This window comes from Salmo trutta, chromosome 31 (assembly GCF_901001165.1).
Source record: "Salmo trutta chromosome 31, fSalTru1.1, whole genome shotgun sequence".
Lineage (NCBI taxonomy): Eukaryota > Metazoa > Chordata > Actinopteri > Salmoniformes > Salmonidae > Salmo > Salmo trutta.
The window spans coordinates 15577660-15596111 of record NC_042987.1 but is presented as its reverse complement, the minus strand read 5'-3'; the positions used below and the strand labels follow the sequence as shown (position 1 = coordinate 15596111).

Genomic DNA, 18452 nt, shown 5'->3' with positions numbered 1-18452 from the left:
TGCCTCGGTTGAGTCTCTGTCTGGGTGGAAAGGTGACTTTTGCAAGTGCCATTCTTAGATTCATACGGATGTCTAATATTTAACTATTTGCAAAAATCAACCATTTTGTTGCCAACAAGACACTCTGGTTTGACAATGGAGAAATATGATAAGAATGCCTATTTCTCTGTCCATTCTTACCTGAAACTTCTATTTATTATCCACCTTTCTTGAGACTTTTTCTCTTGATTGCAAGCTGTTTTTCCCTAATCAACGCACAAATAAATATAAAAACGAATTTAATAGAGACATTGATGATTTTATGAGTCTAATCAGAGTGAAAATATTAGGATACGTTATTGACATTGAACTGATTATATAGCTACTAACCAGATGTGTTAAACATTTTGTTTAATTTGTAGCATAGGCCTATGAATTGGCCTGCTATTATGTTCTGTTCTACCGGCTATTAGCTGAGAAGAAAATTAGCCCAAGGCCAAACCTATTGCCAACCCCTGCTGTACAGTATTCTAGTTAATGCAGGGATAGGAGGGGTTGTGGAAATTTTTGGTCTCGGTGCAGCAGAACGTCCAGAGCCACTCTAGGCCCATAAATGTTTTGGGTGCATGCGCATGCACATATAGGAGGTCCCGTACCGGGAAGAAATTAAATGTACTTTCACCCCTGGATGTATGATACCTTTTATTGACAATGAGTAGTTTAGAGATGAAGTCTTTGGCTTCCTCTGAGATGTCTGTAAATTCTTCCTCGTCAAAGTTCCACTGGCAGGCAAGGATGTTGTTCAGCGTCTCAGGGTTATTGTCACCCAGGAAAGGACACAGACCGCTGAGACTGTAGAAGGAGAGGAAGAGCCTTCAGTGTGTGTGTGTGTGTGTGTGTGTGTGTGTGTGTGTGTGTGTGTGTGTGTGTGTGTGTGTGTGTGTGTGTGTGTGTGTGTGTGTGTGTGTGTGTGTGTGTGTGTGTGTGTCTGTATGTGTGTCTGTCTGTGTGTGTCTGTGTGTGTGTGTGTGCTTACAGCATATATGTAATGACTCCCAGACTCCACATGTCGGTGTTGAATGACACATAGTCATAGTTGACAACTTCTGGGGCCAGGAACTCTGGGGTGCCGAAATTCACTCGCAACTTCTCTCTGGGCTTGTATCTGGGAGGAATACATGTTCATTTTGAATAGGAATCTATCAATACAAATACAATATTGTAATACTGCATGCAGTGATACATCATATCATCTAAAAATTATATGAATGAAACAAAGATAAATGTGAATTTGAAACCTACTTTCTGGCAAGTCCAAAGTCAATGATCTTGATTTTATTTGTGACTCTGCTCACACATAGAATATTCTCTGGCTGAAAGACAACAAGAAAGGAAATGCTTCAAGGTGAAAAAATATCAGACACAGGTAGACATGTGGTTATCTGTTGTGCACAATCTGTGTATTGCCATGCTCTCAATAACATCACTGCCCCTGTCAAATACAGTGTGGTTGTTTACCTTGAGGTCCAGATGGAGGATGTACATCTTGTGCATGTGCTGCAGGCCCTCACAGATCTCCCTGATGAACATGACCGTGTCCAGCTCCATCAGAGTGTAGTTCTCGTCAATGATCCGGTCAAAGAGCTCCCCACCATCCACACTGCGATCGCACACACAAAAACCCATTGTACACTCTCAGAAAAAAGGGTATGGTTAGGGTACAGTATTATTCTCTGGGGTACAAAAATATCAAAATACGGATGTACCTTCAGAGGTACACATATGATCTCACATGGTGCTGATCAGTACCTTTTAGGATACATGTGCAGATAATCTAGTTTAATGGTACATTTTTGTATCCAATATTTTTTATATAAAAAGGTACAATCACTGGAGGCATAGCTTACTGGAGGCATGGCTTTCAGTTAGTTATTTTTGCCCACCTGTGAGTGGAAGTGTTGTACCTATGGTTATGGTCTATGGTTATATTAGTTAAAGTTTGAGCATGTCCGCTGCATGTTCTGAAGTCTTTATTAAGGCTTACATAAGATCATGTCACCATAAAGAGCTGTAATCGATATTATAGCAACCTGAACACAACACTGAGTGACCTTGTCAAGAGGTACGGACCTCTTGGAAAAATGGTTAATATGTTGGCTTGACCCAGTCCCGGTCGGGGCTACCCTTCGAATTTGATACACTGGTGTCAGAAGTGGGATGGCGGAGAGGCGTGTACACATGAGGGACTTGGTATAGAGAAGAGGTACATTGTTTTCCACTTAAAAGAAACTAACAGCTTTGTCGCTGTGGTGGTACTCTAAAAATAAAAATGTGTATCTTATGTCTCTTTTAAGGTATAAACTGAAAGGGTTAATGTGATGGGCATTCTGAGTCTTTCCATGAGCCGGTTCATTATGCTCCGTTCACATAAAAGAGAAGCTGATTTGTCTCCCAAACGGCTCTTCGTTCAAAATGCTTAAAAATCTACCTACAACCATGCACTTTTTTAAAAATCTCTTATGTAAAGCCCAAAAAGTAGTCTACCATTCCGTTAGATTGTTAAATGCGCTTTTATAAATTTTTTACGCACTTCTGGTGTGGACCAGAATGACGGACTCTCCCCACTATTTTTGGTTTCTGCAGTGAAGATTCACTATCTACAGATAATTATCTTGTAAATTATCTGCAGATATTCGTTGTTTGAGCTCAAAAAGCAGTAGTCGCAGTACGCAAATCAGGGAACCAAATAAACGTCTCTTTCACAGATTCAATTCGGTTCCCGACATTCACCAAAAAGATGCAATCAAAAAGAGCTGTTTATTGGCGAGCGAGCCAACACTGAAGGGTACAATGATGTACCTATAACTAAGGGTACAATGAATGTACATTACAGGGTCACTATCAAACTGGGTAAACTTACTGTGATTGTTGTAATAAAAAATAAAAAAATTGCTTCTTGGCAAAGAGCAATTTCTCAAGCAAGAATTTTGCTACGACTTTCTCGGAGTGGTGAGGAAAAAAATGAAAACTAACTGTTTAACTTTCACAATACAATAATTGTTAGATCTCTGAAACATTTTAACAAAGATGCATTTATTGATCACTTGAGTAAAGTCAATTGGGACCCGGTACTTATATGTCTAGAATGGATAAAGCATGGGACTGTTTCAACTGTTTCTTAAGCATTGTGGATAAAGTGGCTCCATGGAAAACTGTAAGAATTCAACAAAGAACTGAACCCTGGAGGAATCAAGAAATCATTGAGGCCATTAAATCAAGGAATACCACATTTTGAGAATATGACAGAAGCAAAGAGGATGATGCTTTCCCTAGACACAGAACCCTAAGGAACAAAGATAGTCAGATGATTGAAGATGCCAAAAAATCATATTTTAAATGCAACATTTGTGAGAAAAGGAATAATCCTAGGAAGTTGTGGCATTCCCTAAAACAGTTGGCATATAGTGATAAACAGAAACAAATTGCAAAAGCTTGGGTCTTGAGGTCAAAGGACAAATTACGGTGGACAAGGAAGTGTCAGCAAAAAATCTCAATAACTTTTTCACAACAGTTGCCTCAGATTTCATTTAGAGGATATCTGGTTGTACTGGAGTGTATGGGGAGGGTCAGGACCCAGGCCGTTACTCCAAAATGATTGTACGAGCTGATGCATTTTCCTTTACAGCAGTGTCTCAGGCTTGAGTTGTCAAGAGACTGTTTGAACTAAACTGCTCTAAAGCTACAGGCCTCGACAATATCCCTGACAGGTTTTTAAGATATGGTGCTGAATTTATTGCCCACTTTGTCACCCATTTAATCAACATCTCTATTGAGCAGGGAAGAGTTTCCACGCACAGGAAACGTAATAGAGTGATCCTATCCACAAGAAGGGCAGCAAAACACACATGGGAACTATAGACCTGTATCTATTTTGAGTGTGGTGTCTAAAGTGCTGGGAAAAGTAATTTATTAACAGATGAATATACTATCAATAATAATATTTTATACAAATTAAAGTCTGGTTTATGAAAGTCCCACTCCACTGACAAGCCTATTGTTTTCAACTGACTTTATCAGGACATTTCTGTGGAACGGTAATGCTGGATCTGCAGATGGCATTTGACAAGGTTGATCATAGTATCATGCTTTTGGTTTTAACAGCAGGGCCATTGACTAGGTTAGATCCTATTTATCAGGTAGAGACAAAATGGTGGATGTTAACGGAAATTGTCAAATAACCAACTGACCAACTGTCAAATAATATCTATCAATCAAATTTACCACCTGGTGATGTCACCAGGCAGTCCAAAACTCCATCCCACAAAAACAGGCTGAAATTTCAGGCGGCCTTTTCAAACAGCTCTTACACTAAAAGGACATTATCATTTTCACAATTTCACGGTATTATTCAAACCTCATAGTGTAGAAATGTATATAAAACACAGACAATTCACATTTTTGACTGCACTGGTCCTTTAAAGATGTGGGTTGAGAAAACATTATGAGAAGGAACATACAGCAAGGTAGTAAACCATAGAGATTCAATATAATGCTGATAATGTTCCATTTCATTCTGTGGAGGGAACGTACTATTCCAGCACCAGGATGATATCATTCCTGGACTCGTAGGCGGCGTAGAGCTGGATCAGGTTGGCATGGTCCAACTGGTTCATGACCGTGATCTCATTCTTGACCACCTCCTGCATGCCAAACACACACCAACCACACAATAAGAAGTGTCAGATGTTCACTCACAGCTAGCAGGCAATGTACGGCTTCTCTTTTCTGGGTCAAATTAAGAACATCTGAAGAAATATATCCCCCATCCACGTAGACTGAAATGGCCTTAGAGCATTATGTTCCGATGTCTACTTCCACATTTTGAATAGAAAACAAAGTAGGTCCGCATTCAAAAAGCAGTTTTCAAGGAAGCTACAAGGATGTGTAGAGGTTTTCACATGCATGGAAATCATGTAAAAAAAAGTTGACTTTGTACCTTTTCTTTCTGACTCCGGGCTTTGATGATTTTGGAAGCTAGGGTGAGACCTGAGGAGTTTTCCATGCATTTGTGCACCTGGCCAAAACGACCCCTAAGAGAGAGCAAAGATAAGTAAGGTGTCTTCAGTTCAAAGTTTCTGAGTTACACCTGTCTGTGTCGTTTTATGATTTATAATGGGAACGTTTCAACGCAACCATACTCCCTCGACAGGGGTCAGAAAGACTTGCCAAAACTATCACCTGTAAGTCACAAATCCTAGAATGTTACACATCAAGATAATACATCCCCTGAATTGAGTGGGATCTCACGGTCAGAACTTGAACTATCAGAACTATTTTATCAGTATGTCCTCAATTACAAAATCAGATATCTTCCAATACGGGAAAGTATTATCATTTTGTGAAGGTATTGTATTTTGTATTGATTTCTCCTTTATTTCAATAAATGAGAGTAAGAGGCCTCTCTTTGAGGATTTGGATTAGGGATTGGCGATTAGCTGCCAGCTGGCTGAGGAGGTATGGTTTCACATACCCTGAAGGCTTCGAGTAATAATAACTTTGAAGTTACGAACCAGGGGAGAGGAGAAGAGAGGAGAGTTACACAACTCAACTTGTTGAGGACCTCTCTCTTCCTCTCTCTCGGTCTTTGATCTAGGTTAGATGTGTTTTTTCCCGTGGGTTCAGTGCCAAAAGACCCACTGGAGAATTGACTAATTTGTAATAACTCAGTATGATGCAGGACAGAGTGCGATGGAGAGTAGTCGTTGATAGCCTGTGCTCCCTGAGGAGCAATAAGCCTAAGCAGGCACTATTTTACATTACTAGTTGAAACATTGCAGGAATAAATAAGAGATAAGATCACTGTATTTGTCAATTGCACACAAGGTACTAATTAAATGTACTTCTGCTTTTAACCCAACCCGTCTGAAAGAAATACAGAACATACATATAGGTTTTTGGAGAGGTTTGAGCAGCTACCACACTAGGCGCCCGGGGAGCTGTTGTTGTGGGGGGTTAAGTACAATGCTCACGGACACAATGGCATCTAGGATTTGATACTAGTAACCCTCCGGTTGCTGGCTCACCTCTCTAAACCTTAGGCTACCTGCAGCCCATGTGTTATTTCACATGGATACAATTATTCTTGAATTTGAAGATGAACAGTTGAAAAGTCATTTTTACCTCCTGGTTCAAGTCCTCATGTATCGCAACAGGATTGGAACACTTACCCTCCTAGAACCTCAACTCTGTTGATGGTGTAGAAGTTGTTGATCTGGTTGGGTTTGGCCGACACTATCCGGTGGTTGAATGGAGCTGGTGGAGGAGGACTTTTGTCTTAAGGGAGGTATGAAATACATAAAAATATATTCTTATTTATTTATCCTTCATTTAACCAGGGAAGTCACATTGAGATTGATATCAAGTGAGCCCTGGCAAACAGTAGCATGGAGGGGAAATATAAGCTGTATTGTTAATCAGTTAACATGTGCTCTTGTAATGGTACCTCATGATTGTCATAATCAAGTTATCACCCTGTGCTTACTCACACGCTGTGGTAAACATGACAGAAGATACAAGGTTGGTTATGCAAACTTCAGTACTCTCGTACTTTGCTACTCCTAGAGAGCATGCTTTTCTATCCAAATCCAATAAGGTTATGAATGTTTTCTACAGAAAGAGATAATTGCCACCATATCAGCCATCTATTGGGTTTCATATTAGGCCCGAATCCTAAGATTTGTTTGCGTAATTCCAGTCTTCCACTGAGATCAATGTGTGATTTATGGAATTGTGTGCACATTTCAAATTAAGATTCCACCCACTTACCACCTTTCCGCCAGACTTAAAGCCACGGTACCCCATAAAGATGCTGGTCCTCACCAATGAAGAACATTTCCCCTGTAGACTGCTTGACTTCTGTGGCCTGATCTTTCCCCAGCCTCTTCTTCAGCTCCACACGGATATCCACCCCGTCTGCCTTGAAGACGCCCCATCCCTCATCCTTATCCTCTGGTCTCTCTGCTTCATCCTCCTCCTTCCTCTCCCCCTCCCTCTCCTCCTCCTCTCCTTCCTCTACCCGACTCTTCTTGTGGTCCTCTACTCCCAGGTCTTCCTCCATCACCCAACGCTTACTGCTGGTGCTGCCCTCCTCCATCTGGTCCTGTTTTGCTGCCTCCAGAGACAGAGAGGAAGCACTTTTGTTGTGGTCTTCACAGCTGGAACAGACAGACATGTTTTAGAAATGTTTTAGAATGTTGTTTCGCATGTGTGTATACGTGGAAGAGAGGGATCAGCACGTAAAGCACTATTGAATTAGGGTGAGAGAAAGGTAGAGTAAGATAGTGTGAAAGGGGGACAAAGAGAGAGAAAGATAGAAATACATAGAATGAAAGAAATAGGAAGAGAGTGAGGGTAGAGGAGATACTGTACCTCTCGGGAATGGAGTTAGTGTCTCCTGGAGCTTCAGGGGAGGTTGGGAGAGAAGGGATATCCTTTACTGACATATCAACAGCTTCTGATGGGCCTTTAGAGAGTGTAGTGTCCCCCTCTTTCTCCTTCTCCCCCTCTTTTTCTTCTAGTCTTCTATACTCCTCAGGCTTCTCTGTGGTTTTCAACAGCTCCTCTTCTTTCTCCTCTTCCTTCGATTCATTAAGGTGGTCTTCCTTCTCCTCCTTTTTTACAACCTCCTCCTCCTTCCTCTCTTCCACTTTTAGTCCATCTCCTGCAGCCTCCTCCTCAGACAATGACTCATCTTCAGTCACAGGGGCCTTGGGGCCCTCGAGGATAAAGTCCAGCAGGTTTGGGCTGAGGGAATCCTCTGAGGTCCCTCCAGCTCCAGCCTCCAGGTCTAGGAAGCCATCAGGGGTGAGGTGCTGCTGCTGCTGGTGACCTGATGATGATGATGATGATCTCTCTGCATTCTCCCTGTTGAGCTTCTGAACCTCCTCTAGTAGCAACACCTGCTTCCTAAGGGAGATGGTATCTGCAGAAGAACAAACAGAACATCATAAGGGATACAGTTAAAATGAATTCAACCACCTGCATGAACGTCACTTTAGTAACTTTAATCAGACAATTGCACAATCCCTCAGAATGTTAACACAATCCTAGTACCCTCCTAAGAGGACGGCAAGTGGTTGTCTGATGTTTCAGTCTGAACTTTTGAGCTCTTTGATGTTTCAGTGTAATGATATACTTGTTAGTACAATACTGTTGTTTACGTCTGACAGGAAGAGTGTTGTGACTAGCCAGTTCCCTTTTCCTTTGGCTAAAAAGAAAGTATCGATTTTTCCTCTCCCGCTCTCGAAGCTTTCAGAACAGGTGTTGTTTTCATCTCACATGTTACATGTTGTGAGTGCTGCTGTGTGTGATTGAGGTTGTTTTGACTAATAAAGGTCACTGTGTGTGTGAGTGGTGTATGGCTGTGATGTATTTTTGACACATTTGAATGTGCTGTGATGTGAGCACCTGCTGTGTCTGGGGGCTTCTTCTTTTTCTGTGCTTTCAGACCCTTCGGGCTCAGACCCGACTTCTCCTTCCCATCCTTCTTCTTGTGATCTTTTGGCTAAAGGAAGGGAAGAACGTGATATAAGATCATCACGCTCTGCATTTGGTCTGCATGTCAACATTCTTTAAAAGGAGGTCAGGTATGTATATTTCCCTTAAACCACTACCAGAATGCAATTACAATATTTACTGCTCAGAAACGTCATGAAAACAGGTTTTCTTTGAGCAATTTAACACATACAAAGTTTCTGGTGGGTTTGCTGTTTGCAAGGAAATTCTTTGGTCCGTGGAGCTTTGTTTTCTTGTGACTGTGAGTGGTCTCCGGGGTGCTGGGTTTGCGTTCACATGCAGGGTTTATCATCCCTTGAGTACCTTTAGTGGCTTTAGTAGAAGTCGTTTTCTGTTAAGAAGACAGACAGCATGGCAATGTTAGTTGGACATGGTGAATGCCATGCAACATGAGATGGATAAAGACACAGTTAGGAAGGGTAAGGAGGAAAGGTGAGGGGTGGTGAGGGGGTAAGTTACAACTGAACAAGAAAAATGGAAACAATACATGAATGAGTAAGGAAGAATTACATTAAAGTGACCGTCAAACATATAACCTAGCCTTATCAGTTGTTTTATTCAGGGTAGCACCCTGATCCTGCATTAATATGCATTAATATAAAGACATACTTTGTTTCAGTCAAAGCATTCTGTTGATTGCCCACAGCAGATGAATGGATAGGGTGTTACATATGTACTAGGCTGTGAATTTATAGCATATCACCTGTCATAGTGAGTAATAGCATGCAATGCCGACCCTGAGCGGAAACATTTCTCGCAACCAACCAAACAAGTCTTCTCAAACAGACTTCGGTAAGGCGGGGCTCACTAGTACCACAGAAAACGCTCCAGTCCTTTTATGAGCAGGTCAACGTCTTAAAAAATGTCTCAAGGCATGACCCTTGGGGGCCTCTTAGTTGTTGGTTGTGAGGTAAGCACTGCTCAGTAGTAAGGCAGATAAGATATTTTGAGGATAGGGTTTCCACAGTGACAGCAGTGTTTCTTCCTGAAGGACAAATCTAAGGATAGGGGGGTTGGGTACAGTGTGTGTGTGTGTGTGTGTGTGTGTGTGTGTGTGTGTGTGTGTGTGTGTGTGTGTGTGTGTGTGTGTGTGTGTGTGTGTGTGTGTGTGTGTGTGTGTGTGTGTGTGTGTGTGTGTGCCGGGAGGGGGGGGGGGGCTAAAGTGACAGATGTCTCTGGTGGACAGACATCTCATACCTTGGAGTTGATGGGAGCTGGCCAGAGGCTGAAGGTAGAACCTGACGAAAGCTCTGATGACAATGAGAATTCCTGGCGATCTGCGTCATACAGTAGCCAATAGCTAATCACAGAAGTTTGGATGCTGCCCTAACGTATGGAGTTATAAACCGTAAACATCTGGTTTTCAGGGATACAGTATATTCAACCTAGCTTCCTTGTCCTCTGAAAACCAGATGTAGGGACCCCGCTCAGACGTTTCTTTACACCTGCTACGTTAGGTTAGGACTTATATGACCTTACAGTTGCTGTTTGAATTCTAACCTCAAATCAAGCTGAAAACGTCATGTCTGTATCACATTTGTCTGTTTTGTGCTAGAACTGTGTTGAAATGGAATGACCCTTATCTAACCAAATAAGGGTCTGACTACATTAAAATGATCCGATACCAGTACCTATTTACAGTACCCCTTCCCTTATTTCCTAGTTCATCTACTTTACACTACTCTACACCATGAAATGTGAAAACTCTTACACTACACTATATCTCATTCACCATCTAAATAAGTTGGTCTATTCTTGAATTTGTTTTTTAAAATAAAATGGATCCTGCAGTTAATAGACCCTGGGCATGAAAACAGATACCTGCCTGGCTTCCACCCTAATGCCAGTGATGGAGAGTGATGGGGTACCTATAACTCCCGCGTAAGGCTTTAATGCCAAACACTCTACCCATTGACTTTCAGTGTCTGTGCCTAAGACCACCCTCCGCGTGTTACTGCTGTTCACATTGTATCAACAACTTCAAGTGCTTGTTGAAGTTGGAAGGAAGTGACTGCCCCTGAAGCCCAGAGGAATTGGGTGCCACACATTGTGTAACCCAGTGCTGTAGACAGTATGATTCAAATTCCTCTCTTTCTGTTATCTATTCAGTCCAGTACCAAATCTAGTCAACCAAATGCTTATACTAACTTCCCTAAGATTAACAAATATATTTATTGTCACATACACCAGCTAGGTTCAGCCATAGTAGTACAGCATCAATGGAGCAAATGAGGGTTAAGTGCTTTGTTCAAGGGTAAATCAACATATTTTCACCTTGTCATCTCAGGTATTTGAACCAGCGAACTCTCAATGCTCTAACCACTAGGCTATCTCTCACCCCTGTCACTACCTGTTGCCAATGATTCCTTAACCAGTTTGAACCCTATTTAAGCCACATGCCTGCTTCTTGTAAAAAGGCAAATACATTCTACCGGTCCAGCACTCCATCCCCAAGCAATAATATGAATCTGAAAACAGCACCTACAGCATATAGCAACTCAAATGAAATCAAATTGTATTAGTCACATGCGCAGAATACAACAGGTGTAGACCTTACAGAGAAATGCTTACTTACGAGCCCCTAACCGATAGTGCAGTTTCAAAAAACACAGAATAGAACCATATAGAACCACTCCACTATTAAAAACACTCTCCCCTATACAGGTCCATCCTCTTCTTCCTATTTTGAGCCACTCAAATCTGAAGAAGAGCCAACCTCTGTGAAATGTATCATACAGTGTAAAGTACAGACATTTAGATCAATGGCTGTTTGACACTGTTACTATGGCGGGAGGTAAATAATGTACATGGGGGGGTTGCCCTGAATCAGAGCTTGGAGAAGCCTAATTACCATGACTAAATGGTCACATGGAATTAAACTGCCATCACAACTCGTGACCGCCGGTGTGGTGGTAATACGGTCACTGTAACAAGCCTAGTGGTGGAAAGTTCCCCATCAATTTTACCACTGTGTATAGGCTTTGGCGCCTTCCATACAGTATGGCCTAGTATGCATGGCACTATAAAACCAGTGGAGATCGCTATATAAGTCATATTGGTTTGACACATCTTCCAGAACTTCATGAGGAAAAGTAGCATGAGCAAAGCCACAATCCTTCCTTAGGAAACAGAACACTTGACTAGTCAGCTTTGCTGCTCTGATCATTTTCCTCTGCAGTGGCAAGTCATAAAACTAAATCAAATCATAAACCAAACATGACAACATGGAACGCCATGTCTATCTCCGAACCTATATACAACTGTGCAAATCTTTTTAAGGACATGTAACTTGCAGGTCATGAGGGAACAGTGAACCCAGCAATTCATCTAACCTAAGTTGCCGTCACATCCACATCATCAATCCATTATAGAAATATGAATGCAGTTCACATTAACGTATCCAGGGCTCCGTTGAGTGCATAAAGTACCTTAATAAAGCAACCTTTATATAGTCTACATAGACCTGCAAAAACACACCTCTTTGGTTAGCGCAGTTAGAACTCCCAGTCTCACCTTGTTGGTCTTCTTAGTAACTGAGCTCTTGCTCTTTTCTCCGGACGATTGCCTCTTAATAGCCATCTTGAGGTCTTTTGACTTGGAGGCCTTGCGTGCTGCCGGACCCATAAACATCATCTCCATAACCCGGGGGCTCTTCATCGTCTCCCCAATGAATCTGATGACCTGATGGATGCTGAGGACCAGCTTTTCCATTCCGTCCAGCTTCTCAGCCTGCTTCTCCGAGCGCTGGTCCAGCACTGTCATGAAGGAGCTCATCTCCTGACACATCTCTCTCACTTCGCCCCCCATGCCCGTGACCTGGGTTTGAGCCAGGGCCGGTGGTAGAGTTCGGGCTCTGGCAGGGATATGGATCTCTTCCTTATCCACCTTCAGTGTTTCCATGTCCCTCTCTATACTGTCAATGTCCTGGCACATTCCATCCAGCCGTTTGAGGACCTTCTCCTGGATGTTGATGAGTTTGTCCATCTTACTGTTCAGAGACTCAATGCGATTCTGAATGAGGTCCAAGCTGGCACCATTGCAATCGGTTACGTTATCCATCGTGCTTGGCTTTCTTGAGGTTGAGTTATAGTTCACTATCTTGGAACTCATGATAGAATAATGTTAGGATGCCCAATCGAAACAGAAAAAGGGTCACAGAAAGGTTGATGACCAATGTCCGTGAGACAGACGGGGAAACTTTTTTGGAAAATGTAGCCAGCCTTATCCCTCTGTGCTCATCTTCAAGTGTACAGACAAGCTGATCTAATGACGGAAATGGGAATGAAATGCCAATTTCTCGATGAAAAATAAACAAGTGAACAAAATTCAAATCCATGAAGAGTAAAACAGAAAGATACAGCTAGTAACGGTCACTGGAATCTGTGAGATTGTCCCTATGCCCCCATGTCGCTCACCCACAGTTTGACACCTCTGCACTTCTCCCTACGGGAGGTGGTATTAAGAATGGAATAAGCTGATCTCCCTAAATGTAAACAGAACAGCCAACGTCAGCAGGGGACCAGCAATGGGGGCGGAGGGCTGTGGGTGGCTGTGACTGGCAGGGGTCCGTCACCCGTCGCTGGCCCGCCTACCAAGTTTCAAAATGGCCAGTGTACACAGTCCCTCTCTCTGAGGCAAAGTGGAAAGTTGTCTGGGATGATGCTAAACGCTTTGGGTTTCTTTTAATTTATTTGCATGTAAATTAGTAGACTTTTCAGTCTGACTTGGTGGTTTCACAATGATTAGGCTGAACAGGTGTCACAGATGGGGAGGGGAAAGGAGGGGGGACACTGACGAGTTTTATTTATAACCGGTAGGGGACATTTTTAGGTCAACTCAAAATATCAAACAATTGTCAAAAGATCCACTTCACAAAGAACAGCTGTGTTTGCAAAAAAAATTAACATTTTAAAAAGATCCTTATTAATGACAGGTGGAGCAATTCACATCTTAGAAGTGTTTATGAGAGCCTAAAAAATAATGGTTGCAATAACATCTGGAAAATACTTGCATGTGAGCCCTGATTTTCAGTATTTAAGACAGTCATGTACGTTGCTATGGAAATCTCTTCGCTGGCTGCAAAACAGCTGTAACGAGCACCCACCCAGTAAGGGAGCAAGAGAAAATCAAGGCAGGTTCAGGTTGTAGCCTGTAGTCCCCTGGCTGAGAAAGCACTTAAGATCTTTAGCCTCTGTGCTGAAATTGGAGAGGGGGTGACAGCCATGATTAATACTGTGTCTCTCTCTCACAAGAACATCCAGTCAGGTCTTAGCCTACTCATAGACAGTTAAGTCAGTTACAATTTGTTTTACTTAGGGCCTGGTAATTGGACCCCTCAACAGTGTACCCAATAAGCCTATCAACATATGCTTGATGCAGTGGTCCATCTGGGACATACAGTACCAGTCAAAACCTTGTACACCTACTCATTCAAAGGTTTTTCTTTATTTTTACTATTTTCTAGTAAAGACATCAAAACTATGAAATAATACAAATGGAATCATGTAGTAACCAAAAAAGTGTTAAACAAATCAAAATATATGTTATATTTCAGATTCTTCAATGTAGCCACCCTTTGCCTCGATGACAGCTTTGCACACTCTTGGCATTTTCTCAACCAGCTTCATGAGGTAGTCACCTGGAATGAATTTCAATTAACAGGTGTGCCTTGTTAAAAGTTAATTTGTGAAATTTCTTTCCTTCTTAATAATGTGTTTCAGCCAATCAGGTGTGTTGTGACAAGGTAGGGGTAATATACAGAAGATAGCCCTATTTGGTAAAAGACCAAGTCCATATTATGGCAACAACAGCTCAAATAAGCAAAGAGAAACGAGAGTCCATCATTACTTTAAGACATGAAGGTCAGTCAATCTGGACTATTTTAAGAACTTTGAAAGTTTCTTCAAGTGCAGTTGCAATAACCATTAAGCGCTATGATGAAACTGGCTCTCATGAGGTCCACCACAGAAAGACCCAGAGTTAACTCTGCAGCAGAGGATAAGTTCATTAGAGTTACCGGCCTCAGAAATTGCAGACCAAATAAATGCTTCACAGAGTTCAAGTAACAGACACATCTCAACATCAACTGTTCAGAGAAGACTGCGTGAATCAGGCCTTTATGGTCGAATTTCTGCAAAGAAACCACTACTAAAGGACACCAATAAGAAGAAGAGACTTGGTTGGGCCAAGAAATACAAGCAATGGACATTAGACCAGTGGAAATCTGTCCTTTGGTCTGATGAGTCCAAATTTGAGATCTTTGGTTCCAACTGCTGTCTTTGTGAGACACAGAGTAGGTGAACGGATGATCTCAGCATATGTGGTTCCCACCGTGAAGCATGGAGGAGGAGGTGTGATGGTGTGGGGGTGCTTTGCTGGTGACACTGTCGATGATTAATTTAGAATTCAAGGTGCACTTAACTGTCTGGTTTGCGCTTAGTGGGACTGCCATTTATTTATCAACAGGACAATAACCCAAAACACACCTCCAGGCTGTGTAAGGGCTATTTGATGAAGAAGGAGAGTGATGGAGTGCTGCATCAGATGGTCTGGCCTCCACAATCACTCAACCTCAACCCAATTGAGATGGTTTGGGATGAGTTTGGGATGAACCGCAAAGTGAAGGAAAAGCAGCCAACAAGTTCTTAGCATATGTGGGAACTCCTTCAAGACTCCTTCAAAACAAATTCCTCATGAAGCTGGTTGAGAGAATGCCAAGAGTGTGCAAAGCTGTCATCAAGGCAAAGGATGGCTTTGAAGAATCTCAAATACAAAATAAGTTTGGATTTGTTTAACACTTTTTTGGTTACTACATGATTCCATATGTGTTATTTCATAGTTTTGATGTCTTCACTATTATTATACAATGTCGAAAATAGTGAAAATAAAGAAAAACTCTTGAATGAGTAAGTGTGTCCAAACTTTTGACTCGTACTCTATGTGCTTTGCATCAATGGAAAGTGTAATAAGAGACATATGCATCATCAATACAAACACTGCTTATTGCCCCTGAACAAGGGAATGGGGTAATTCACAGTGAGATCTAGGGTTTTCCACAGCCACTTTGGAGACAAAAACATATTGGATAAATGTTGTACTCTACTGCATACAGAATATGCATGTTGGCATACACAACTGTCATAAATTATCATCATGCATAGGTTTATATAAAAAAATGGAATCTATCGCTATACTTATTATATTGTAATTCACAGATTGATAGATGATAATATAGTTATTTAACCATACAACTTGAACTGAACTAAGAGAACACATGGTGTCATTGATGTGTGTGCCAACTCCCCCGTCCAATTCCGTCATAGATTCAAGGATGATACGGCTAAGGAGACAGATTAGCAGATAAGATAAGGAGACAGATTAACCTGCCCTCCCAGGCCTCTGTGAAACATGTCGTTGACAAAGACAGGGGCCCACAGACTACAAACTGGGAGAGGGAACGGGGGGGGGGGGGGACCTGTCCTTGGGTACCAACAGGTGACAGAATGGCAATTTAGACAACGTAGGTCATTCGACAACGTAGGCTTAGCTTGTGTCACTTTCAGAGGTGCAGAGGGTTACCTTACGCATGCAAATATAGTACTCTAAAGAATACTTCAGCAGATATCTATTTACCTGAATATTTCTGTCCTCCAATACAGGCCTTGGAGCATGCTATTAACTGCAGCTCTAAGTAGCAGACCACAAAACTCTGAGCACAACTGTGAAAGCTTCCACAGATATGGGGTAAAATGTTCACATCTACCTCGAAAGCCAATGCATATAATAGTGGTTCATATTACACTACATTGGTGTGGGCCGGCTAGGGGGAACTGTAAGACGATTAAACTGTGGATGAGACCGGGAGGAATAAACATGCTTCAGTAGTGGGGCTGATTACATAAACCAGAGGTCGAGTTTATATCACCAACACTTTAAAGTGAAACTGGAGCAGTGGCTGTCAGAGAGCCCAAACTCAAGTCCCTCCCTACCCACCCTCTCAATATCTGCCAAGTAGAGGAGCTACAGTATGTGTGTGTGGAGCTTTTACAACTTCAGCCACACACACATACACACACACCGGAGGGTTGCAGGCAGCAAAGGAATAGCACAATCAAAATGTTATTTTGTGTGTGTGTGTGTGTGTGTGTGTGTGTGTGTGTGTGTGTGTGTGTGTGTGTGTGTGTGTGTGTGTGTGTGTGTGTGTGTGTGTGTGTGTGTGTGTGGATGTGTGGATGTGTGTGGATGTGTTTAACTATTCTTGTGGGGATGAGAAGTCCCCACAAGAATAGTAAACAAACAACAATTTTACCAACTGAGGAAATTTTGTTTGTCCCCACGAGGTCAAATGCTATTTCTAGGGGATTTAGGGTTCAGGTTAGAATTAGGGTTAGAATTATGTTAAGGATTAGGAGCAAGGGTTAGTGTTAGGGTTAGGAGCTATGGTTAGGATTAGGGTTAAGGTTAGGGTTAAGGCTGGGGAAAATAGGATTTTTAATGGGACTGAATTGTGTGTCCCCACAAGGTTAACTGTACAAGACTGTGTGTGTGCACGTGTGCGTAAGTGTGCGTAAGTGTGTGTGTGCATGCATGTGTGTGCGCGCAAGCGTGTGCGCACATGCGTGCATGTTTGAACGTGTGTGTGTCCTGACTGACCCTGCAGGTTTGGAACACCTAATCACAGAATAATAAGACCCTGTCATTCACCTCAACAATCTTTTACTTGTTTACATCCCAAGTTCCTCAAAAGATAGGCTATTTTGAAATGCAGAAAGGAAATGACTTTCACCTGCTGTTGCTAAATCACATTACACCCCTTATTAGTGAGTATTAGCAAGTACTGTAGCACATTTGCCATGACACTACTATTGCAAGAGTGACAGCACACTTGCATGCATACTCACACACACATCTTTATAATGCTAATGTCTGCGTTAACTTTAACCGTGTCTTATTCTGAACAGGTTAAACAGTCTCTGCCGGGGGAGTATACTGTGTGGTTTTAGAGTGGCGTTTGTTTGTCAAGGAGACAAACTACGCTGTTATAAATGGACCTCTGCCTCTCTCACCCAGAACACGCTGTTCTGGGATGCTCCAGGGTCGTGTGCTGCCTGCTGGGGGGGGGGGCCTGAGGTTGGACACCTATCCCTCTACTGTCCCCTAGCCCTGTCCCCCTGTCACACCACCTAGCCTGCCAACTCTTTACCAGTCCTGGCGGTCTCTTGGAAAGTAAGGGGTAAAAACTAAAGTGGCAGCTGAGAAACTTAACACCTGTTAACAGCTTAGAAGCCCCCCCATCACCCCCATATTCACTGGTTTTCTTTACTGAACTTTGTGGGATGGAACACTAGGCCAGTGTTTGTGAGACAAGATGAGTACTAAGTTGAACTGAATTTACAGTTAAAATAAATGTAATTAAAGAAATGTGTGTGCACTAGTATGCTTCCGCATATTAGTTAATGAAAAGGTTTTCTGATTGGGTAATAAGAGTTTGCGTTATTCATTAGATAATTATTATGTAGGTACCATTTCCTCAAGTACATTCCAGAGAAGTAGCAGGCTAAAATGAAGATTCACTTTAATTTATTGATTTATCTTGCTGTCTTGCTTTTTATTTGGGATTTTATAAGGAAGGTACCTTCAATACATTAGTTTACTGTGCTTGATCACATTCTGTATTTCTCAACACTTGACAGGTCCCGCTCTAAGTCAAGCTCAAGGGAGGACCATTACTTTATGGTCCCGAGGCCATCAAAATGGTTCTGATTAGTCAGGACAGTCCTCACATGTGATGGACTAGAAGTTGAGGATGGTCAAGATATTGATAGATCAAAGTTTCTTTATTTATTTTTCGTAAGTTTGTTTAATTGTTTGTATGATCAGCTGATGTATCAAAAAGAGCA

General features: G+C 42.0%; 1 protein-coding gene across 7 annotated transcripts in view; it reads right to left on the bottom strand.

Annotated features, from left to right (window-relative positions):
• The window catches only part of LOC115169625 (myosin light chain kinase family member 4), a 40661-nt gene that overhangs the window by 10979 nt on the left and 11230 nt on the right, over positions 1-18452 (bottom strand). For 2 of the 7 annotated variants that reach the window (XM_029725439.1, XM_029725440.1), the window contains 11 exons: positions 8726-8884; positions 8446-8542; positions 7408-7960; positions 6859-7193; positions 6207-6312; positions 4976-5069; positions 4570-4679; positions 1498-1639; positions 1282-1352; positions 1016-1144; positions 679-831 (listed from right to left, as the gene is read on the bottom strand). In XM_029725439.1, coding sequence (XP_029581299.1) covers positions 679-831; positions 1016-1144; positions 1282-1352; positions 1498-1639; positions 4570-4679; positions 4976-5069; positions 6207-6312; positions 6859-7193; positions 7408-7960; positions 8446-8542; positions 8726-8884 — 1949 coding nt within the window. Of the gene's footprint in view, positions 1-678; positions 832-1015; positions 1145-1281; positions 1353-1497; positions 1640-4569; positions 4680-4975; positions 5070-6206; positions 6313-6858; positions 7194-7407; positions 7961-8445; positions 8543-8725; positions 8885-12030; positions 13034-18452 lie in introns of those variants that run through there. The other 5 variants (XM_029725442.1, XM_029725441.1, XM_029725435.1 and 2 more) reach the window with 4 other exon arrangements.